Genomic DNA, 20,758 nt, shown 5'->3' with positions numbered 1-20,758 from the left:
GTGGCACTTGCTTGTGGTCCCATCTACTCTGGAGGCTGAAGTGGGAGGATCACCTGAGCCCAGGAGGTCAAGGCTGCAGTAGCCGTGATGACACCACTGCACTCCAGCCTGGGCGACATAGTGAGACCCTGTCTTGAGAAAGAGCGAGCGAGCGAGAGGGCTAGTGATATACCCAAAGTTTGGGAAAAATTATTCAAAGTTCAGAATTGTGTCTTCAATATGAGCAAGCAAAATTGGAACTCCCTTTGTTGGAGGAGGAAGAGGCAGAGCAGGTAAGATTTAGCCAGTTAGCTCTTTGTGTGATTTTAAAGTTGTAAATTTGAAGCACTTTATTTTGTACAGTTATAGGCACAGGAGAGGAATAGTATAGATGTGTGTCAGAAATTAGAACGATTTGAATGTAGTTAAAACACATACTTTCATAAAGTTTGAATTTTTGAAACGTATAAATGTTACTAATTAATCATAAGAAAATCGTACTGTGATTGTTTGTTTTTTAAATCCGTAAGTCAGAAACCAGGGGGTATATACTGTAAGACTGAAGTCAAACTGGGGACCCAAAAGCTAAATTTAAACTTGAGATTTGATTTGTCTGGCCCACATAATTTTAAAATTTTCTAATTAGTTGCCAGGTTTAACACTTGGTCACTGTATGGTTTTGGTTTTTTTTTTTTTTAAGCCTCCAACTAGCAATAATTAATCTGCATGTTAGTGAGCCAGAGCCACATGGCAAACCATCTCTGTCTCCGTTAGTTAGGAATTGTGCTTTCTAGTTTGTAGTAAGTTTTTATTGTTTCATGTTTTTTAATATCTTACTCTATATTTGCTACTTGGCCATTTGTATTTGTAACTTCCGAAGTTTAAGTTCCATTTTTTAAAAATGTCTATGTTCTGAAAAAAAGTGAGATAACTGCTGTTTTTCCTTTAGATGCAGTACAGCCTGTTAAATATAATGTTAAGACAGACAATAGTTTGGATAGAAATACTGTGTAAATTATCTTTTTCTTACTGGAAATAAGAATTGTAGTTTATTTTCCCAATTTTAGAATTAGTTATTTTACATTATTTGTCTTTCAATCAAGTGTCTCCATAGTCTGTAGCTTTGTACTTTATAACCCAATCAGCCTAGGTTTTCTGTCTTGGTTGTCTTGTCTACTATATACAGCTTTTCTTATGCTGGTTTCTGGCTGCATTTATAGTTAAATTGCTTTTGATGGTGCTCAGGTGCTATTCAAGCTCATCTTGGCCTTTTAGCATATCCCAATAAACAAAGAATACTTGTAAAATAGGCCAAACTAGTTGAACATAAGTCCTTTTTTTTTACCATGGGAATTGATCGGTCTCATGGTGTATGTCCCATCATGGGTGCTATTCCAGCACAGACAGCACCGTGGAGCAGCATGCAACTGTGAAGACGCACATGATCCTTCAGAATCTTGCAGTTCTAAGGAGAAGGTTTCTTGGCCTGAGCACTACAGATACACCAGGGGTTATACTTCAGAAGAAGGACCCTGATCCCTTGCCAGTTTGCATACTTACAGTGGGACAGGGCAAGGATTACCTGCTTAATTTGAAGATACTCAGTTTTGCTGACAGGGTCTAACCACACTGCCCTGGTAAACTTGCCATACTTGCTTGTTCTGTACTTGCTTGTTTTGTTCAGAGGCCTTGGAGCCCCTCCTGTTGAGGCAGATACCTAAGGGAAGGTTGTATGGTCAGGCAGTAGGACAAACTGCTTTGTCTCCCCTCCTCAGTCTTCCTCATGCTTTAGGGGCTTACATTAGGGACTGCCTCCAAGGGTCATAATAAGTCCCTCCAACGTGTTAGCTTCTTTTCACTGGGCAGAATTTATCAAAATGTATTTTAAAGGCCCCAAATGCCCACCGTAATTGTGGTCATGACTCTTGGTTGTCTTAAATCCTTTACAATCCATGTCCTCAGGTTCTCTTCTGAGGATTTGAGAGTAGATAGATGGCAATTGGTGAGAATAAACGACTTATCTCTATAGGGAAACTCTCCCCAGGGGCCTCCTCTTTCTAGTCAACTAGTTATTCTTCCCTGTCCTAGCTTGTGGACTGATTTGTCATCTTTATCATTCCTTCTGGTTGTCTTTTCCTTGCAAGCACCTTCTATGGTTTTGGCTCCTGCACTTATCTACCAGCTTCCTTTAGTTCTTCCAGAATTTAGGGCTTAATAGCCTATTAATTTTCTCCTGGTCATCTGCTTTTTAAAAAATCACAATCTTATGGTTTTGTTTTAGGAGCTTCATCTGAGTCCAATCCCAGTCATCTTTTCTTTGTTCTCTCTTTCTCTCCAACTCATCCAGAGACCTCTGGCACATTTTCTGTGGGTTCTTTGTCTCCAGTTTCTCTCTTGAGACAGAGTATTGTAGGCTAGTAGGACTGACTTGTGCCGGCACAGGCCTGCAGGGTGAGGCTGATCTAGCGGCTTCAAAGGCAGATTAGCAGATTTATCATCTTGAGTTTCCCTTTCATCGTAGATCTACCATTGAGGGCCTCAGCCATTCATAGACAAAAGTTCTGCAACTAATGGTCACTGACCATCCCAACTTAGCCAAGCAACCTGACTCCAATCCCAAAAGTGGTAGAGAACTTGGAATGCTGAAATTAACCCTGAGACCTGATAAAGTCTAGGCAAATGCATTTTTCTTTTTTGCTTTAACAGACTATAATAATATTTTGTGAAAATGTTTTTTCTGTTCTGTGTCTCTCTTAGTTTTCCACTTAACACCAACACATAGACTGAATCTTTGGAGAAGTAAACCATTTTTAAAATATAACCCAAAATGTTTGACTTTTAATTGATCTTCTTCACATCCACTGTTACACCTTGATACACCATCCATACCCCTATAGTCCATGCTCCACACTGCTCCACACTGCAAATGAAGTAGCATTTTAAAATGCTAATCTGATGATGCCACTCCTCTGCTTAAATGATTTCTCCAGGGACGTTAGGATGCCAAAGCCGGAGTACTTAATGTGGTACACAAATTATGTGTGTATTAATTATGTTAGTCCTAGTTACCCTCCTGATTGCCCTCTGTACTCTTATATTGGTGGTCTTGCAGTTCCTCAAGTATGTCATGCTCTTCTCAGTTCAGGGTCTGGCTCCCTGCCTTTCTGTCTGCAAACCCATGTTCATCCTTACTACATACTTCAGTCTCAGTCCACGAGTCACTTATTCAGGGAAATCTTTTCCTAGGCCTTCCATTAGGTGAGGTCTTATTTTTATACCTTTCCACTGTACTGTGTACTTATTTTCAGCACATATCACAACTGTAATCGTTTGTTTTCTCTATATATAATAAGGCTCCATATGGGCACAGGGAGCATGTCTGTCTATATCCATTTTCCCAGTGCTTGGCACAGGGTAGCCAGTCAATACATTTTCTGACTTACTGGAAAAAAAAAGGATAATAGCTGTCATTTAGAGTTATTGTGTGGATGAGAAATAATGTCTGTGAAGAGATAGTTCAGTACCTGGTATCTAACAGACACATAAGTACCTACTGTTGTTTTTAACCAGTAGATTAATGTTTTGTAGGGTTACAGAAGTAATTGGTACTATTGGTAGTAATCAGGAGGTTAATGTTTTATAAGGTTACAGAAGGCTACGTACAATGTTGCTTTATTTCAGAGAGTTCATTGTGGTAGAAAGAATAGGGCTTTGGAGTCAGAAATACGTAGCATTTACTAGCTATAACTTTGGGCTCTAAGCTCTTTGAAACTCATTTGATCCATCTGCAATGACCATGTCATAGTTGATGGTGAAAATCAAATGGGAGACTATATTCAGTGTACAGTAGATGTTGACTCATATGTAAATCTTCGTAAATAGGAAAACTGGGGTTTTTTTTAAGTTACGGGCTGATGACCAGACATAAAGTTTTAAATTTATCATTAATATTTGTTTATTAATCTGACATTTATTAACGTCAGATCATAATTTAACTCTGTAAGCTCTTATTTTCTCTGACCGGAATCTAGCAGCATTTCCCAGTTCTGTGATCTGTAACTGAATTCGTTTGATTTCTATGGCTTTTTGAAATATTGAAATGAAATATTAGTATTTAGTATTAGTATTACTATTTAGTATTTCCATTATCAAACACGGTATTTATTAGCCTAGCATCCCAAAAGTAGCACTTACTTCAAAGGGACCATTTTGCTCATGTAATGAATTAGAATATTTATATTGTAGCCTTGAAATGTCAAGTTCTAAGACAAGAAGTTTATTGAACCACATATTTTGTTCTCTTTAGTAACGGAAAGCAAACAGTTTGTGTTTATAAATGAAAAACATATTCAAAGTATGAGAAATTGGTAATTGATTCATAGGCATATACAAACAGTGTGGACACAGTGCCATTGAAGAAAGTTACTCAGTTGTAGATAATAGTTACCATTTCATAAAACCAAATTCCACACTGTGTGAAATTATTAAAGTAATATAAAATTTGCCCTTTGATTCTGGTGTTGAATTCAAATTCACTTCTGCACTATTTTCATTCTGGGTTTACAGAATTATAAACCCTTGAATTAGTCCCTTTAAGGTATTTTGTTAAACGGTATTCATAATGTGTGCAGTACATTAGTAATGGCAACATTTAAACTTCTTAATTAGTTTTTATTATATTTAGATCATCTGTTTTTTAAAGGGAACTTTTCTGGGAATTAACATTTATGAATTGTTCACTTTTTAATAAAAAAAAATCACACAGATACAAACACTTAATGTTTTTTTCAATTTTTTTCTTTAGAAGCAGCATTAAGAGGTCTTCTGGGAGCCTTAACAAGTACCCCATATTCCCCCACCCAGCATCTAGAGCGAGAGCAGGCTCTTGCTAAACAGTTTGCAGAAATTCTTCATTTCACACTCCGGTTTGATGAACTCAAGGTAGAATTATCTATTGGCCCTGATTGTTATGAAAATCATGAATCTTTTAATGAGTACTGGGAGAAAAAGCTGGGAAACATTGTTAAAAAGTATTTAAATGATGTCTGCTAGACCTTAATAAAAATGGAAAACTGGATTTAGAAATTATGACTGGTCTTTTGATATATGGCAAAGAGCAAATTACTGAGTATTCAGTCTCAATCTTTTTTTATTTTTTGAGACAGAGTCTTGCTTTGTCACTCAAGGTAGAGTGCAGTGGCGTGATCTCAGCTCACTGCAACCTCTGCCTCCTGGGTTCACGTGATTCTCCCACCTCAACCTCACGAGTAGCTGGGATTACAGGCATGTGCCACTATGCCTGGCTAATTTTTGTATTTTTAGTAGAGACAGGGTTTCACCACGTTGGCCAGGCCGATCTGGAACTCCTGACCTCAGGTGATCCACACCATCTCAGCAGTCTTCATTTAACTTTGTTTAAAAATTATCTCCGAAACAAAATGTTGAGCTTCTTTTCTAATGTTTTTTCTTTTCTGCTCACACCCCCTGGCCCCGTTTTTCAACAGTTTTATATTAAAATGTTGCTAAAATTTGTTTTTTTCTCCCTTCCTTCTTTCCCGCTTTCTTCCTTTCTTTCTGTTTCTTTTTTCATCTGTCATTGTTTATAGTATTTGGAACTATAAATACCTTGTTGTTAAAAAGAATGAATGTAGAGGAATAAGCACTAGGTCTCGTATCAAGAGACCTGAGTTCCAGTTTGTACTCTGCCACAGTAACCCCAGTCATGAGATGTTGGCCAGGTCCTTTGGTTTTTCAGGGCCTCTGGTACCCTCTCTAGAAAATGGAAGAGCTGGATTCCAAACTTCAGCATTTTATAATTGTATCACAGTCAGATTTGTATGTAAAATTCTAGGTTGAGGATTGCTCTGTTGACCATATCTACATTCTTTTATCGTAGTAACTAAAAACAAGTGCCTAAACAGTCCTTTTTGTTTTTGTTTGATAAACAAGCTTTTAGTACATTACCTGAAATTAACTGAAAAGAAAAGGGAAAGTATACTGCCTGTGGTCTTCCGTTTTATATGTTCAGTAAGGACTGAATACAGTTATAAGCCACCTTAGATTATACCAGTTCTAGTTCTTAAAATGATACTATGAATTATGCAATGTTTTATACTAATTAAAACTGAAGATTTTTCACTTAATTTTTTACATTAGCATTTAGTACATAACATTTTTTTTTCCCACAAATGTCTTATTCAGATGACAAATCCTGCCATACAGAATGATTTCAGCTATTATAGAAGAACATTGAGTCGTATGAGGATTAACAATGTACCGGTAAGTTAATGCTTTGAATTAGGGGGATGGTAAGAATAACTTAGAACCTGTTCATTTTATTATTTTGTTTGTTCATTCAGATAGCATTAAAGCTAGTAATAAAGATAGTAATTATGGGCAGCCACAGCTGTAGGAAGAAAAGCAAACTGTTAACAAACCGTATGGTATTTACCTATTTTTCTTCACAGTCTCTTAAATTCCCACAACTACTTCAGTAAAATTGCTTGTCTGTATAACGTTGATGCTTATAAAATTTCGCGATGTACTCTCATTTTAACTGTACAGAAATTTTGTGAGTTCATAGTTACAAGTGTTTTGTCTCCATATTCTTAGAATGGAAGTCTTAGAGAGAAATTATCGTGAGTTAATTTCTCGGAGAGAAATCTTGAACCCAAGTCAGTTTTCCTCCGAGAAATTAATGGTTAATGCTGGCACGAGGGGATAGTGAGGTCATGGCCTGTTAACACATCTGTGCCTGATATGGCTGTTTGAGAAAATGGCTTGTGCCTGCTCCTTGGCTAGTATAGCATTTCTTCTGGCTTCTTTAGGTCTGTTAACCTCTTACCATCCTCCTCTTAAGCTGTTTATTACTCTTTTCTACCTCCAAGGAACTAAGTACCGTTAAGTAAAACTAGAGTGGAAGAAAATATTAGCTTGTTCTCTGTGTATTCTGTGAACCTTATAATTGTTCTGAAAAATTTCAAAGATCAACCCTTGTTTCAGATAGATAGTTGAATAGAGAAGTACTATAACTATGTAAGGAGTGATAAGTGGCATAAGAGATTTAAAATATATATATATCAAAGACTATCACTCATTTTCTTTTTCCTTGAGAAAATATTTTAGGAAGCGCGTGCACTAAGGCGCTGAGTTGGAGGAAAAGATTCCTCTTTACGAAACATCTGTTACTTGCACCAATTTGATTTTTGCATTGACCAGTTCCTGGTGTGAGACTGACCTTAACATCTGTCTTTTTCATACCTACCATGTAAAATAAGATAAAAGCAAAGCAGCCAATCGTATACTATACCCATCCTTGCCATCACTTAAGGCTAAAGACATTAGTCATCTTGGTTCTTCCTTTTACCCTCAATAATTACAGGTAAAAGCCAATTGTTTTCCGAAGTATCTCTGAAATGTCTTCTCCATCCCCCTTTCCATCTCCTCCTCCCACTGTTCCAACAGAGAGCCTAATTCCCACTCTTTCTGCAGTCATTCTGCACAGCATAACTCATTTTTCGGACCTACAAGTCTTTTTCCATTTTCTTACAATCCACCCATGATGATCAGTTAATTTTCTTTAGGAAATTGACTTAGTTGTCATTCCTTTCATCTAACACTCTAAATGGCTCCCCATTCCATATGGAAGAAAAATATGAACTTAAGCTAGCATTTAAGGTACTGTACAATACAGTCTGACCCCAACCTGTATCTTTCATTGGTTGCAGCCACATTACACTGAATATGCTGAATTACTTTCTAGGGAGTCATTTGAAAACATACTGTTTCCCCTGCCAGATTGGAATACCTTGTTTACCTGCCCAATATCACCTGCAAAAGGATAACTCTTCTCCTTAGTTTCTTCTATTCCAACTTAATATTCCTCTGACTCCCTTTTTGTGTTATCACCTGTTAGAATCTTACCGTGGATGTTGTATGGATACTTAATTGTTCATGATGGAGGACAGGGTACAATTTTATAATCATTTTTCTGTCCTCCATAACATTTAGAATCTCTTGTATGTAGTAGTTCATCAAGGTTTTATTTAGATTCTTTAATATCATTTAAAATATTTTTGAAGAGGTTAATCTTTTAAAAAAAAATAACTTCAGATCATTTGTAGTCTTTTTTTTTTTTTTTTAAAGAATATTTAAGTATTATCGATACATGAGAGTCTAAAATGTAATTGAGGCAGGCACCCTGCCTGGGTCCTTTTATAATTGTTATTGTATGTAATAATTCGTGAACTAACATCAAATGCTTTTACCTTCCCCACAGGCAGAAGGAGAAAATGAAGTAAATAATGAATTGGCAAATCGAATGTCTTTGTTTTATGCTGAGGCAACTCCAATGCTGAAAACCTTGAGTGATGCCACAACAAAATTTGTGTCAGAGGTAAGCATTGCCTAGGCAGCTGCTCTGTGTTGTTGCTCATCCTCCTGTTGCAGGCGTGATCTCAGCAAGCCCAAGACATTAAATACCGTCTTGAAGCCAACAGACTCCCAGATGTATGCGTTGAGTCCTGACTTTTTTTCTGAGACCCACATGTGCACACCTGTCCACCTATTTGCAGTGTCTCTGGAGTGGTCGACACCTCAGTGATATCTGATGGTATGGCCAAACCAAACTCTGGGTTGCCTTTTGCAACCCTGCCCTTTCTTTAGTTTTTGCTTTTTCAATTAATAGTACCAGTGCAGGCAAAAACTTACAAGTTATGTCATCCTAAATTCCTTTCTTTTTTTTTTTTTTTTTTTTTTTTTTTTTTTTTTTGAGACGGAGTTTCACTCTTGTTGCTTGTTGCCCAGGCTGGAGTGCAATGGCACGATCTCGGCTCACCACAACCTCTGCCTCCCGGATTCAAGCGATTCTTCTGCCTCAGCCTCCCTAGTAGCTGGGGTTACAGGCATGTGCCACCACGCCTGGCTAATTTTGTATTTTTAGTAGAGACAGGGTTTCTCCATGTTGGTCAGGCTGGTCTCGAACTCCCGACCCCAGGTGATCCACCCGCCTCGGCCTCCCAAAGTGCTGGGATTACAGGCGTGAGCCACCATGCCTCGCCATCATCCTGAATTCCTTTCCATACCTCACTCCCTACATGTATTCCATCAAACAGTCTCGTTGGCTATCCCTCCAAAATATTAATATATCATGAATATGAAAAGTTAGTTTCTTGCCACCAGCCACATCAGACTTCTCATCTGGATTACTGCATTCGTGTCCTGACCATTCTTATTTCCTCCACTCTTGCCCCAATACAGTCCTTTCTCCATAGAGCAGCCAAGTAATCTTAAAACATAAACCACGTTTGGCCGGGCGCGGTGGCTCAAGCCTGTAATCCCAGCACTTTGGGAGGCCAAGACAGGTGGATCACGAGGTCAGGGGATCGAGACCATCCTGGCTAACATGGTGAAACCCCGTATCTACTAAAAAATACAAAAAAAAACTAGCCGGGCGAGGTGGCGGGCGCCTATAGTCCCAGCTACTTGGGAGGCTGAGGCAGGAGAATGGCGTGAACCCAGGAGGCGGAGCTTGCAGTGAGCTGAGATGTGGCCACTGCACTCCAGCCTGGGCGACAGAGCGAGACTCCGTCTCCAAAAAAAAAAAAAAAACATAAACCACGTTCCCTCCCTCCTCCATGTAAAATGTTCCCAGTGACTTCCTAGTACCCTTAGGATAGAATCCAACTATTGCATAGCCTGTAAAACTCTATACCTTTGACCCCCTGTCTGCATTGTTGCAGTTGTTCTTACACAGCTGGAATGCAAGTGCCTTTCGGAAGAGTACTGCCTTCGCTATCTTGCTCGTAGCTGTATCCCCAGTGCTTGGAACAGTTGCTTAGAGTCTAGTGCATTATTTAGAAAATTAGGAGTAGGAACCAGGTTTTAAAGTTGCTAATTTTTCACATTATGCTAAATTTTTAATTGTGCTTAAGTAATAACTGTTTGTTACTTTTACTTTTTTTGTTCTTCATACACGTCTACAGAATAAAAATTTACCAATAGAAAATACCACAGATTGTTTAAGCACCATGGCTAGTGTATGCAGAGTCATGCTGGAAACACCGTGAGTATCAGCTGATCTTTTTCACTTTAACAGTGCTGTTGAGATGACTGATATTTCAAAACATGTTCATATATGAACATGTTTTATCTGGAAAGTAGAAAGTAAGTATATTCCAAATATTGAATATTAATATGTGAACAAACTTAAAATAATTTGGCTATTTAATGTAACTTCTGGTTAAGCATAAAATAGAGTTAGTTGGTCTTCAGGTACCTCAGACTAGTCAGTCTGACTCAGACCCTTAGTTCTCTTCTCAGAACAGAAATGTGGTGGTGGTTTTTTGGTGGCTGGAATGTAGGAGAAGAGCTTTAAAGCTCCTTGGTTATACTTACCATAAATGTTATTTTTCCATATTTAGTAAAGAATCTTACCCTTTTGCCAAAGGGCTGGAATTATTCTTCTGTTTATCCCTTTGTCTCTCAATTATTAATTGTCACTCTTTTTTGTTTTTTCCAACGCGAACCTGAATTCTTTTTTTTTTCTCTCCTCTCTAAAGCATTTATGATGTAGGATATAGTGTGTCCTGGCTAGATTTTTCCTGTTAGCAGGCAGAAAGAATCCCTCCTGGATTCCAGAATTATAAATACAGTCATGTGCTGCTTAATGACGTTTTGGTCAACAATGGGCCACATATACGATGGTCCAAAGCACTATACTGTACATCTTCTCATTGGAAAACCTTATGAAATAGGAGGGCAACTATCATCATAATCCTCTTCCTTCCCCCCACCACCGGCTTCAGGCAGTGAGGTCCTGGGAAACGAAGGGACAGTATCCATGTGCTTGGATGTCTCTATCTTGGTTCCGTACTCTTTCTGCTGTGATATACTGCCTTCTGTATATAGATAAAAGTTCAGTTTTCTTTTTCACACATGAGAGGAGAATAGGATTGAGTTTTAGTAAAATTGATATCCAGTAATACTATAATTTATTTAAATCAAGTTAGCCCCTAAATAGCCAACCTGCTTGCTCTATTAAGCTAGTGATTTTTCATCATAGGTGGTAACAGCCTTTATGTAGCACCCATTCTCTAAAATTGTTGCTATCAGTCTAGCAGAGGAGTAATACACTAATGTGGGTGCAGATATTATAGAAACCAGAATACATGGGTGATGACTGCTCCACTCACCATCTTCTCATATCTCTGGGGATCTCATTGTGGAGTAAGGGGCATAATGTTAGTGTCCCTTTTAGAGATCAAAGCGGCAAGTCAGCGTCAGCTTAAAGGAGAATCACCTCATTAAAGAATTTTGTATCTCTTTCAGGGGGTTGGTATGGAAAGGAAAACAGACATAAGATTTGAATGTATCAGTGTGGCTACTTGTGAACATACTGCATTCAACTGATTGATAGAAATTTGAATAAAATATTCCAGAAAAGGTTTTTCTTGTGCGTGTGTTTTAAAAATAATTTTGTAATGCACTTCTTCCATGCATATCTTATCTACTCTTCAGGGAATACAGAAGCAGATTTACAAATGAAGAGACAGTGTCATTCTGCTTGAGGGTAATGGTGGGCGTCATAATACTCTATGACCACGTACATCCAGTGGGAGCATTTGCTAAAACTTCCAAAATTGATGTAAGTTATTGTTTTATGTAAGTAATTTCAAACGAGTTTCTCCATGGAAACCATAGGATTTTATTTTATGATAAGAGCTAGCAAACTCTCACAAAACTCAGATTTATAGTTTGTGAAATGGTGGACTTTCATCTCCTCTGTCCTTGGGCTGTGTTTCTTGTGGCCTGTATTCAGGTGCAATAGAATGATCAAAGGATGACTGTACTGTCTATTGAGTACCTCCTGGAAGGCTTCTACTACATATTTGGCAATATAAATAAATAATTAAATATAAGAAATTTTGAATCATGTCCTTTGGCGAAAGGCCATTTCAAATATAAAATGTTTATTTCAGAATACTTACAAAAAGTCAGTAGTGCTGCCAGGTGTGCTGGCTCATGCCTGTAGCCCAAGCACTTTGGCAGGCTGAAGCAGGAGGATCACTCGAGCCCAGGAGTAGAAGACCAGCCTGGACAGCATAGTGAGGACCCCATTTATACAAAAAAAGAAAAAATGAGCCAGGTGTGGTGGCACACATTGGTAGTCACAGCTACGTTGAGCGGCTGGGAGTCCAGCCTGCAGCGAGCCATGATCACACCACTGCATTCAGTCTGGGTGACAAGAGAGACCCTGTCTTGAAATTAAAAAGACAGCCAGTAGTGATGCTCCAGTGGAAAACAATGAAGACTTTATGTATTTTCCCTCCCCTACCCAGTCATCATAATTTGTGACTATAGTTGGCTCTCTGCTTTTCTTCTCTCTGTAAAAGTTTGTATTAGAAATAGTTTTCTAATTTCTCTACTTCATAGTTTCTTTCCCCACCCTCTCACATCTAGTTCTTTAATGTTTGGTGAGAATTGTCTTCCTGTTTCCCTTTCATAGCTAGTTTAGGCTCTTAGCATTTCGGATCTCGATTACTGATTGCTAGCCAAGCTTCCTGCCTTCATGTACACCTGTCATATGTAAAGAGAAATGAGTTAATATTTACTGTACAGTTGCCATGTCCCAGGAATTTTACATTTGTTCTCCCTTGTGACTCTGCAAATACTCTAAGGATGTTAGGTGTCATCTCCCTTTACTGACAGGGCAACTAAAGTTTAGCAGATTAAGTAATAGAATTGCTAGTAGGCCGGGTGCAGTGGCTTATGCCTGTGATCCCAGCACTTTGGCAGGCCGAGGCAGGCGGATCACCTAAAGTTAGGAGTTCAAGACCAACCTGGCCAACATGGTGAAATCTCATCTCTATTTTTAAAAAATGCAAAAATTAGCTGGGCATGGTGGCACACATCTGTAGTCCCAGGTACTCGGGAGGCTGAGGTGGGAGAATCGCTTGAACCCAGGAGGCAGAGGTTGCAGTGAGCTGAGATCGCACCATTGCACTCTAGCCTGGGTGACAGAGCGAGACTCCATCTCAAAAAAAAAAAAAAAAAAAAAATTTGCTAGAAAATGGTAGAACCCACATTTCTCTGGCTTCCAAAGCCTGTGTTCTTTCTGCTGTATTATGCTTTTTTACAATAACCAGACTAATATATGTTAAATACCATTGTCATCAAGTGGTTACCTTTTAAAATAACCTGTGAGTCCCCTGCTGCCAGGCATAACAGTTCATATGACTCCTGGCTTTCAGCCTCTCATAACTCCAGGTCCAGCACTGAAAAATTCCTATCTGTGCTCTGTGTGATACTTTATTCTGTGGGGTTTCTCTACCTGAAAGCTCCTGTTTTCTTTAACATACTCACTCTGTCCTTTCTTTTTTATTTTATTATTGTTTTTTGAGATGACGTCTTGCTCTGTCACCCAGGCTGGAGTGCAGTGGTGCAATCTCGGCTCACTACAAGCTCCACCTCCTGGGTTCATGCCATTCTCCTGCCTCAGCCTCCCTAGTAGCTGGGACTACAGGCGCCTGCCACCACGCCTGGCTAATTTTTTTGTATTTTTAGTAGAGATGGGATTTCACCGTGTCAGGCAGGATGGTCTCGATCTCCTGACCTTGTGGTCTGCCTGCCTCGACCTCCGAAAGTGCTGGGATTACAGGCGTGAGCCACCGCGCCTGGCCCATTCTGTCCTTTAAATCGCCACTCAGCACGTTTTCCAGGAAGTCTTCCCTTAGCAAACCCTTTGTTTTCATTGCATGTGTGGTACTTTAGCTTGACTGATTCTGTTCTCACTGACTAAGTGAGAATAATAACACTTAGGTTGGGTTTTTTCTGTTCTAAGAATAATTAATTTGACATAGTATGTTATCTCTTGGGTTCCATAGTTACGGTCTTGGTTTATTTTACTATTTTGAAAAGGAATGTTACATGAAAAAAATGGCTGTTTTACCTTTTCTGTTTTCTTTTTCTTTAGATGAAAGGTTGTATCAAAGTTCTTAAGGACCAACCTCCTAATAGTGTAGAAGGTCTTCTAAATGCTCTCAGGTGTGTATATGTACGCATACATATGTACAGAAAAAATCTGTAAGGAAAATGGTTTATGTAAAGAAAATGCATTAAGTGTGAATAGGATATAAAAATAAGTGTTAAAGCTGGAAATATGAAGATCCTATTTTGTTTACTGATAATCTCGCTTCCAAACACTGGTGATAGTATTTACGATGAGGAATGTGTGGGACACATGACAATAGCAGCTTCATTTTCTGGTTGAAGATTTTGGCTTTTACTTGTTGCTTCTCTTGAAACAGAGATTGCTTGTTTTTTTAATAAAAGTATTATATGCCAGTTATAAATAAAATTCAGAAAACATAAGAAAATGTAAATAAAAAGAAATAATGTAATCTCACCATTTTGAGATAAGCCACTATTAGCCTATAGCCTTCCAGAGTTTTTTCTTTACATATGTAGATAATAGCTCTATGTAGTAGTTATCTTTTTACAAAATAATATCATACAAAGTGGCTTGTAACTAACTAGCTCTTTCCTCTTAATAGAACGTAATTACATTTGTGTTCAGACTTGTGTTCTGTTACTTTTACGTATTTCTTATAATAAAAATTAAGTAGTCATTATTTAATGTCTGTTCTTAGATTAGTTTTACTTAATTTAGTTGCTCAAACTTCTGCAAATGCTAGAACATTATTTATTTCTTTATTTAGAGATGGAGTCTTGCTCTGTCACTCAGGCTAGAGTACAGTGGCACAATCTTGGCTTATTGCAACCTCCGCCTCCTGGGTTCAAGTGATTCTGCTGCCTCAGCCTCCCGAGAAGCTGGGATTACAGGCGTGTGCCTGTATTTTCTAATTTTAGTAAAGACGGCATTTCACCATGTTGACGAGGATGGTCTCAAACTCCTGACCTCAAGTGATCCACCCACCTCGGCCTCCCAAAGTGCTAGGATTACAGGCGTGAGCCACTGTGCCCAGCTGCTAGAACATTTTTAAATGAAAATCTCAGTATTTTATAATACTTGACTACAGAGATTTAATTGGTAGTATTCACATGACATAAAAGATGACATCCCATTACTTGATTTTTTGGGGGTTTAAACACAAAAATTACATGAACACAGAAATATTTATAGAATGATATTTACCACATAAAATGTAGGCTGTATCATTTCAGCTAAGTGGAACTGTCAAATGATTTTATTAAGATTATGAAAAAATGTTTAAAAATAGTTTTTAAAAGATTATGAAAAGTGTTGCATAAGCGGTTACTGCCTGAATAAAGGTGATCTATTCTAAATGAACATCAGCAAGATTAAGGAACATAATTTAAAATCCTTATAATGTCAAAGTATTGTAACCATAAGCTTAGTTTTTAGAATTCTGTATTCTTGGGGTTTTTACAATGCATACTTCAGTGGTTTTGCCAATATTTAATGATACCATGAGTCTTTCCTCCTTGGTTTCTTTCTGAATACTCCCTGTGTCTCAGGCAGCCTGATTTTTCTCCCAAGCCTTTGTCTTTTTGATTGGTCAGGCTCTTTGAAGCCAGCAAGTGGCAGGAAATCTTTTTCAAAAACTTAGAGGTAATTGAGATCTAGGAGGTTTTAGGATTCTTTCTTCAGCTTGAAGGTAGTATGCCTAACTCAGAATCCTACTTTTCACTTTAAGGGTAGTTCAGTTTCCTTTTCCTTAGAATGAAAGCAGAGGAGGGCAGTGATGGCGAGTGAAAGACAGGGTTGAAGTCTCCCACAAAGTAATCTGTGTTTGAGGGAAAGGGGAGGGAAGGAAAGCAACATGGAGGCAAGAGTCACCTGTCAGTTTGGCACATTTTCTTTCCTTTGTAATAGATAATGGAAACTAGAAAATAAAATGTTGCTTTTAGAAACAACAAAATCAGGTCTGACTTGGGACTCAGGCACTTTCCTTTTAAACAAACACCCTAGCTGATATAGATAATGCTGATACTTTGAAAAATATTTCTTAAAGTAAATCCATCTAGCCTTTAATATGTTTTACTGAGAGCACATGTTTAGAAAGCATTTTGTAACCCCAAAAATACTACACGAGTGTTACACACCTCCACCAAATAGAACTTAGTGACCAAAACATTGTAAATGAGAGAATAATTCCATATGCATATATATGTTTGTTTTGAATGCTTTTCTGTAGTAATTATTTATATAGAACTTCCTGTGCTACTAAGAGAAGGCATCAAGTCATATGTCCATTTTACAGGTGGAAAAATGGAACCAAATACATTTAATCATAAGAGGGAAAGAAAGAGAACTGGGAGTTCAGGTTCAGTAGTAGATAATTGTCTTCTTTATTAAATTTAAGAGTAAAGGTAAATAATTGGGTTTTTTTTAGTAGAACAGTCATGCATTTGGAAAAAATTTTGTTTTTGTGCACAAAGGAAAGTAACGCCATATATCTTCATGTTTTATTTTAGCATGTATTAGATAATATTGGCCTTTTCTTGATAAATGAGTGTGGTGATGCAGTGTGCTCTGGATTGGCTTTGTCCAAAGAAGGAAGCTAAGATCACATCCCATAGAAGGAGCGAGAACTTGCGTCATGGGTAGAGAGGAAAACACTTACCACCCTTCAAATAGTATAGTACATTGCTGAGTAGTGATCCTTTTAATTACTCTGCAGTAGAAATTTTACTGTGCACATTACTTGGCTCTTTCCACTATTTAGTTGTATAAAGAAGTAGGGGAGAAATAAATGAAGAAATGGATTTTGAGAACTTCGAGACATCTGTAGGATTTCATGTAATTGTGTATACTTTACATAAAGAGAACAAAAAGGTTAAATCCTTGCAACATCACTTAGCATTTAATGTAAATATTCCTTTATGGATTTTTTTTCTTCCCAACCTGGCTGCTTATTTTGTCTTCCTTCCACAAATATTTGTTGAGCACCAGTTATGTGCCAGGCACTCTGATACCTATTCAAAAACATGAGAACAGTTTGGGAGTGACTTCTCAGTAACATTGTAGACAGTATATCAGGTACTTAATAAGCATTCTTCAGTTTTTAAATTAATTTGAAATGAACCTAATAGGAATTGGGTTTAAATTTCTTAAACACAGAAAGATGATCTGTGTGGACCTGCTGAAAAGGATGTAGTCCTAGCTGGGCATGGTGGCACACACCTGTCATCCCAGCTACTTGTGAGCCCAAGGCAGGAGGATTACTTGGGCTCTCAATTGCCCAAGCGCAGGAATTGAAGGCCAGCCAGGGTAATATAGCCAGACCTTGTCTCTAGAAAAAAAGATCTAGTCCTTAAGATTATATGTGGAATTCTTGTGAACCAAATTAGTCTGTCTGGGTTATCTCCAAAATACAGTCCACACCCACACATTGAACACCTGTCTCCATTGCTGCTGTAATCTGGCCCAAGCCTTGACATCTGATCATCTCACACTTGGTGCTCAGTAACAGCCCCCTTATTTAATGCCTCCCTGCTGCTCCTTCTGTTCCCCACAGCTCGCCCTCAACAGCCAGAATGATAAAACTTAAGTGACATCACACCCCTCTCCTGCTTAATATGCTCCACTGGCTTTTATTGCACTTAAAATAATCTCCAAACTCCTTACTATGTGTGGCCTCTGGGTGTCCATGTGAGATGGTTTTTCCCTGTCTCTGTATGTAGCCTCTTCTTGTTATACTTCTCTTCTTGTTATACTCCTTTGCCGCTAGGCTTTACCTTGTCACTGGTATTAGTGTATCATTATCTTTCTCCGTCTGCTGGGTTGTAAGCTCCTTGAACAGTGCCTGAGACATAGGCTTGCTTAGTGGATTTTTACTGCTTAAGGGAGTACTGTCGTGAATCTTTATGATTATCACTCTTGTTTTTTTTAATTCTTACGTTGGATTTGCATGCATGTAGCAAAACACATGCCTAGAAATAAGGCACTTGGAGAATTGAGACATTTTAGAGATATAACAGCTGTAGTAATTGACACATCTTAAATACAGAATAGAACAGGGGTTGGAATACTTTTCTGTGAAGAGCCAGGGAGTAAGTAGATATTAAAGGCTTTGTGGGCCACATGGTTTCTGTCATAGCTCCTCACCTCTGCCACCATAGCAGGAAGGTAACCATAGATGGTACATGAATGAATCAACATGTGTGTTTCAATAAAATTTTTGTATGTAAGCACTGAAATTTGAATTTTGTAGAATTTCCACAATAACACATGAAATAGTACTATTTCTTTTTTTTGTCTTCCTTCCCCCACCCCACCCCCCATCCAAAAGGTTAAAAAATAGACTTAGCTCACAGTCCATACAAAAATTGGTGGTTTGGATGGCCCATGGGCTATAATTTGCCAGCCTCTGGGGTAGAACAGCATTTTCTTCTGAGTGAGAAGTTACAGCTAATTGTTTACTTGAGAGGTTAACCAATCATCTCAGCAATGTAGTTGTAACTCAGTTAAATAGCTACTGGCTATTCAGTTGGAAAGGGAGTGAGGATGACAGGCTGTGCAGAACCTGAACAGGGTTAAAGCTACAATGAGAAGCCATCATTTTGAGAGTTTTGCTGAGACCAATTTCCCATCCTGTCATAATTAGAGAACCTGATACTGATTCTTTTTTAAGTTCCTAAAACCGATCTTTTTTCTTTCCTCTTTTTAGGTACACAACAAAACATTTGAATGATGAGACTACCTCCAAGCAAATTAAATCCATGCTGCAATAACAATTCTGGAATAAGCACCTGCTGTAGACAGAAGACAGTATTCTGCAATGACTGAGAATGCACAGTTTTTTAGTGATTGCAATTACTATCTCATTTATTCTTGCTTTTATTTCTTTCCTCTGTTCCTCTTCCCTCTTTTTTAATCATGTTCTTGTTCTTAAGACTTCTTTTCTGTGCCAAAATTAGTAAAGTTACACTCTGAAGGGATATCATCCTTTCAAACAGGCCATCTAAGGCAGCTAATTATGCATTGCATTGGGGTCTCTACTGAGAAAAATTCTGTGACTTGAACTAAATATTTTTAAATGTGGATTTTTTTTGAAACTAATATTTAATATTGCTTCTCCTGCATGGCAAAACTGCCTATTCTGCTATTTAAAAACCCTCAATGACTTTATTTTCTACTGCCGCCTTTTTCATGTGCAACCAAAATGAAAATGTTTAAATTAACTGTGTTGTACAAATGGTACCCAACACAAACTTTTTTTAAATTAGTAATACTTTTGTTTAAAGTTTTAAGTTTGCATTTTGACTTTTTTTGTAAGGATGTATGTTGTGTGTTTAACCTTTATTAACTAACGTTAAAAACTGTGATGTGTGCGTAGAATATTACGTATGCATGTTCATGTCTAAAGAATGGCTGTTGATGATAAAATAAAAATCAGCTTTCATTTTTCTAAGTGTGGCTTGGTTTACTGATGTTTTGTTTTTAGGCTTCTAAAGTTTTCCCCATGTATGTTTTTATGGAATGCATATATACATTACATGATTTTTTCTTTTAGGGGAGAGCCGGGTCTTTTCATTAGAATTTTTATCATTGTCTATGTATATAATTTTAATTGCCTTTAAAATTTTGCTAAGTATATTAAGACCAGTGATCTTTTCATTAACTGGACTTTTATTCTTGATTTACTCTTGTATGGATGTAGTAATGAAAGGAAAACCGCATCCTAGCTTGATTCTCCATTTCCAGGAGAGTGGGTAGCAACGTGAAGGCAGAGTAGCCCTTTAATCCTGGGAAGAGAGTGATTATAAGAGGGACTTCCTAGGAGAAAAGCAGAGGCCATGGTCTCACTAGTGGAGGAAAACTAACATGTTTTTCAGTCTGAGATCATAAAACCTAAATCATGAAATCTAAATCTCACGGTTGGAAGAAACTGCTTAAAGGTTGTCTAGTTCAACCATGCCAGTGTTTTAAATATTTAGGAATATCCGAGGTATAATGCAATTAAAATGCTTAACCATGGAAGAGAATCACAGAGGCTTTCAGACCCTTCTGTATTAATAGGGCCAGATCATGGCACACACAGCTTCTCAAGATCACATCCCTGCTGATCTCTCTGGCCCTCCCGCTCACTGCTCCCCCACTTCACACCCTGTTCTGCAGCCAGGCCCTACTGCTTGCTATTCACAAATTGTCCCATGCGATGTCACTTCCTTAACTCTGGTCTGGCTGGTACCTGAACCTGACATTCCCTTCCTCCCCTTGTGACCATCTAATGAACGCCAACTTTCATGTTGAAGGGTTATCTTCTGTTACCTCCTTCATGGAGCCTTCTGGATAACATTGGCCATATCCTTCTAGGCATCTTCTAAGAATAGTGTAATGGGCTAAATAGTGACCCCCAGGAGATACATTCACTGGGAACCTGCACGTGTGACCTTATTTGGGAAAAGTTTTTGCAGATGAAATCAAGGATCGGGAAATGAGATCAACCTGTAGTAGGATGGGCCCTAAATTCAATGACCAGCTATTAGAAAAGAAGGGGAAAGAGACGTACAGAGCTGAAGGCCATGTGAAGATGGAGGCAGAGATTAGAGCAATGCATCTATGAGCCAAAGAACCGTAAGAATTGGAAGTCGCTAGAAGCTAGGAAAGAAGCTTGTCACAGATTATCTCAGAGTCTCGAGAAGGAACCAACCCTGCCAATATCTTAATTTCAGATATCTGGCCTCCAGGATTGTGAGGGAATAAGTTTCTGTTGTTTTAAGCCATGCGGTTTGTGGTATTTTGGTATAGCAGCCTTAAGAATCTGATACATGTATCTCGTAAAACATCTCT

The 20,758-nt window shown here is 38.2% G+C and overlaps 1 protein-coding gene across 1 annotated transcript in view; it reads left to right on the top strand.

The window, feature by feature from the left end:
• Positions 1-19,260, top strand: part of CYRIB (CYFIP related Rac1 interactor B) — a gene marked incomplete at its 5' end in the record, with an annotated part of 37,355 nt that extends 18,095 nt beyond the window's left edge. Inside the window, 7 exon segments of the mRNA NM_001261694.1 lie at positions 4,784-4,920; positions 6,181-6,258; positions 8,258-8,374; positions 9,963-10,042; positions 11,497-11,623; positions 13,952-14,022; positions 18,633-19,260. Coding sequence (NP_001248623.1) covers positions 4,784-4,920; positions 6,181-6,258; positions 8,258-8,374; positions 9,963-10,042; positions 11,497-11,623; positions 13,952-14,022; positions 18,633-18,696 — 674 coding nt within the window. The 3' untranslated portion in view covers positions 18,697-19,260.
• Between the last annotated feature and the right edge of the window lie 1,498 nt (positions 19,261-20,758).

Source organism: Macaca mulatta, chromosome 8, assembly GCF_049350105.2.
Source record: "Macaca mulatta isolate MMU2019108-1 chromosome 8, T2T-MMU8v2.0, whole genome shotgun sequence".
Lineage (NCBI taxonomy): Eukaryota > Metazoa > Chordata > Mammalia > Primates > Cercopithecidae > Macaca > Macaca mulatta.
The sequence above is the reverse complement of the archived record's forward strand: the minus strand, read 5'-3'. Positions and strand labels throughout refer to the sequence as shown.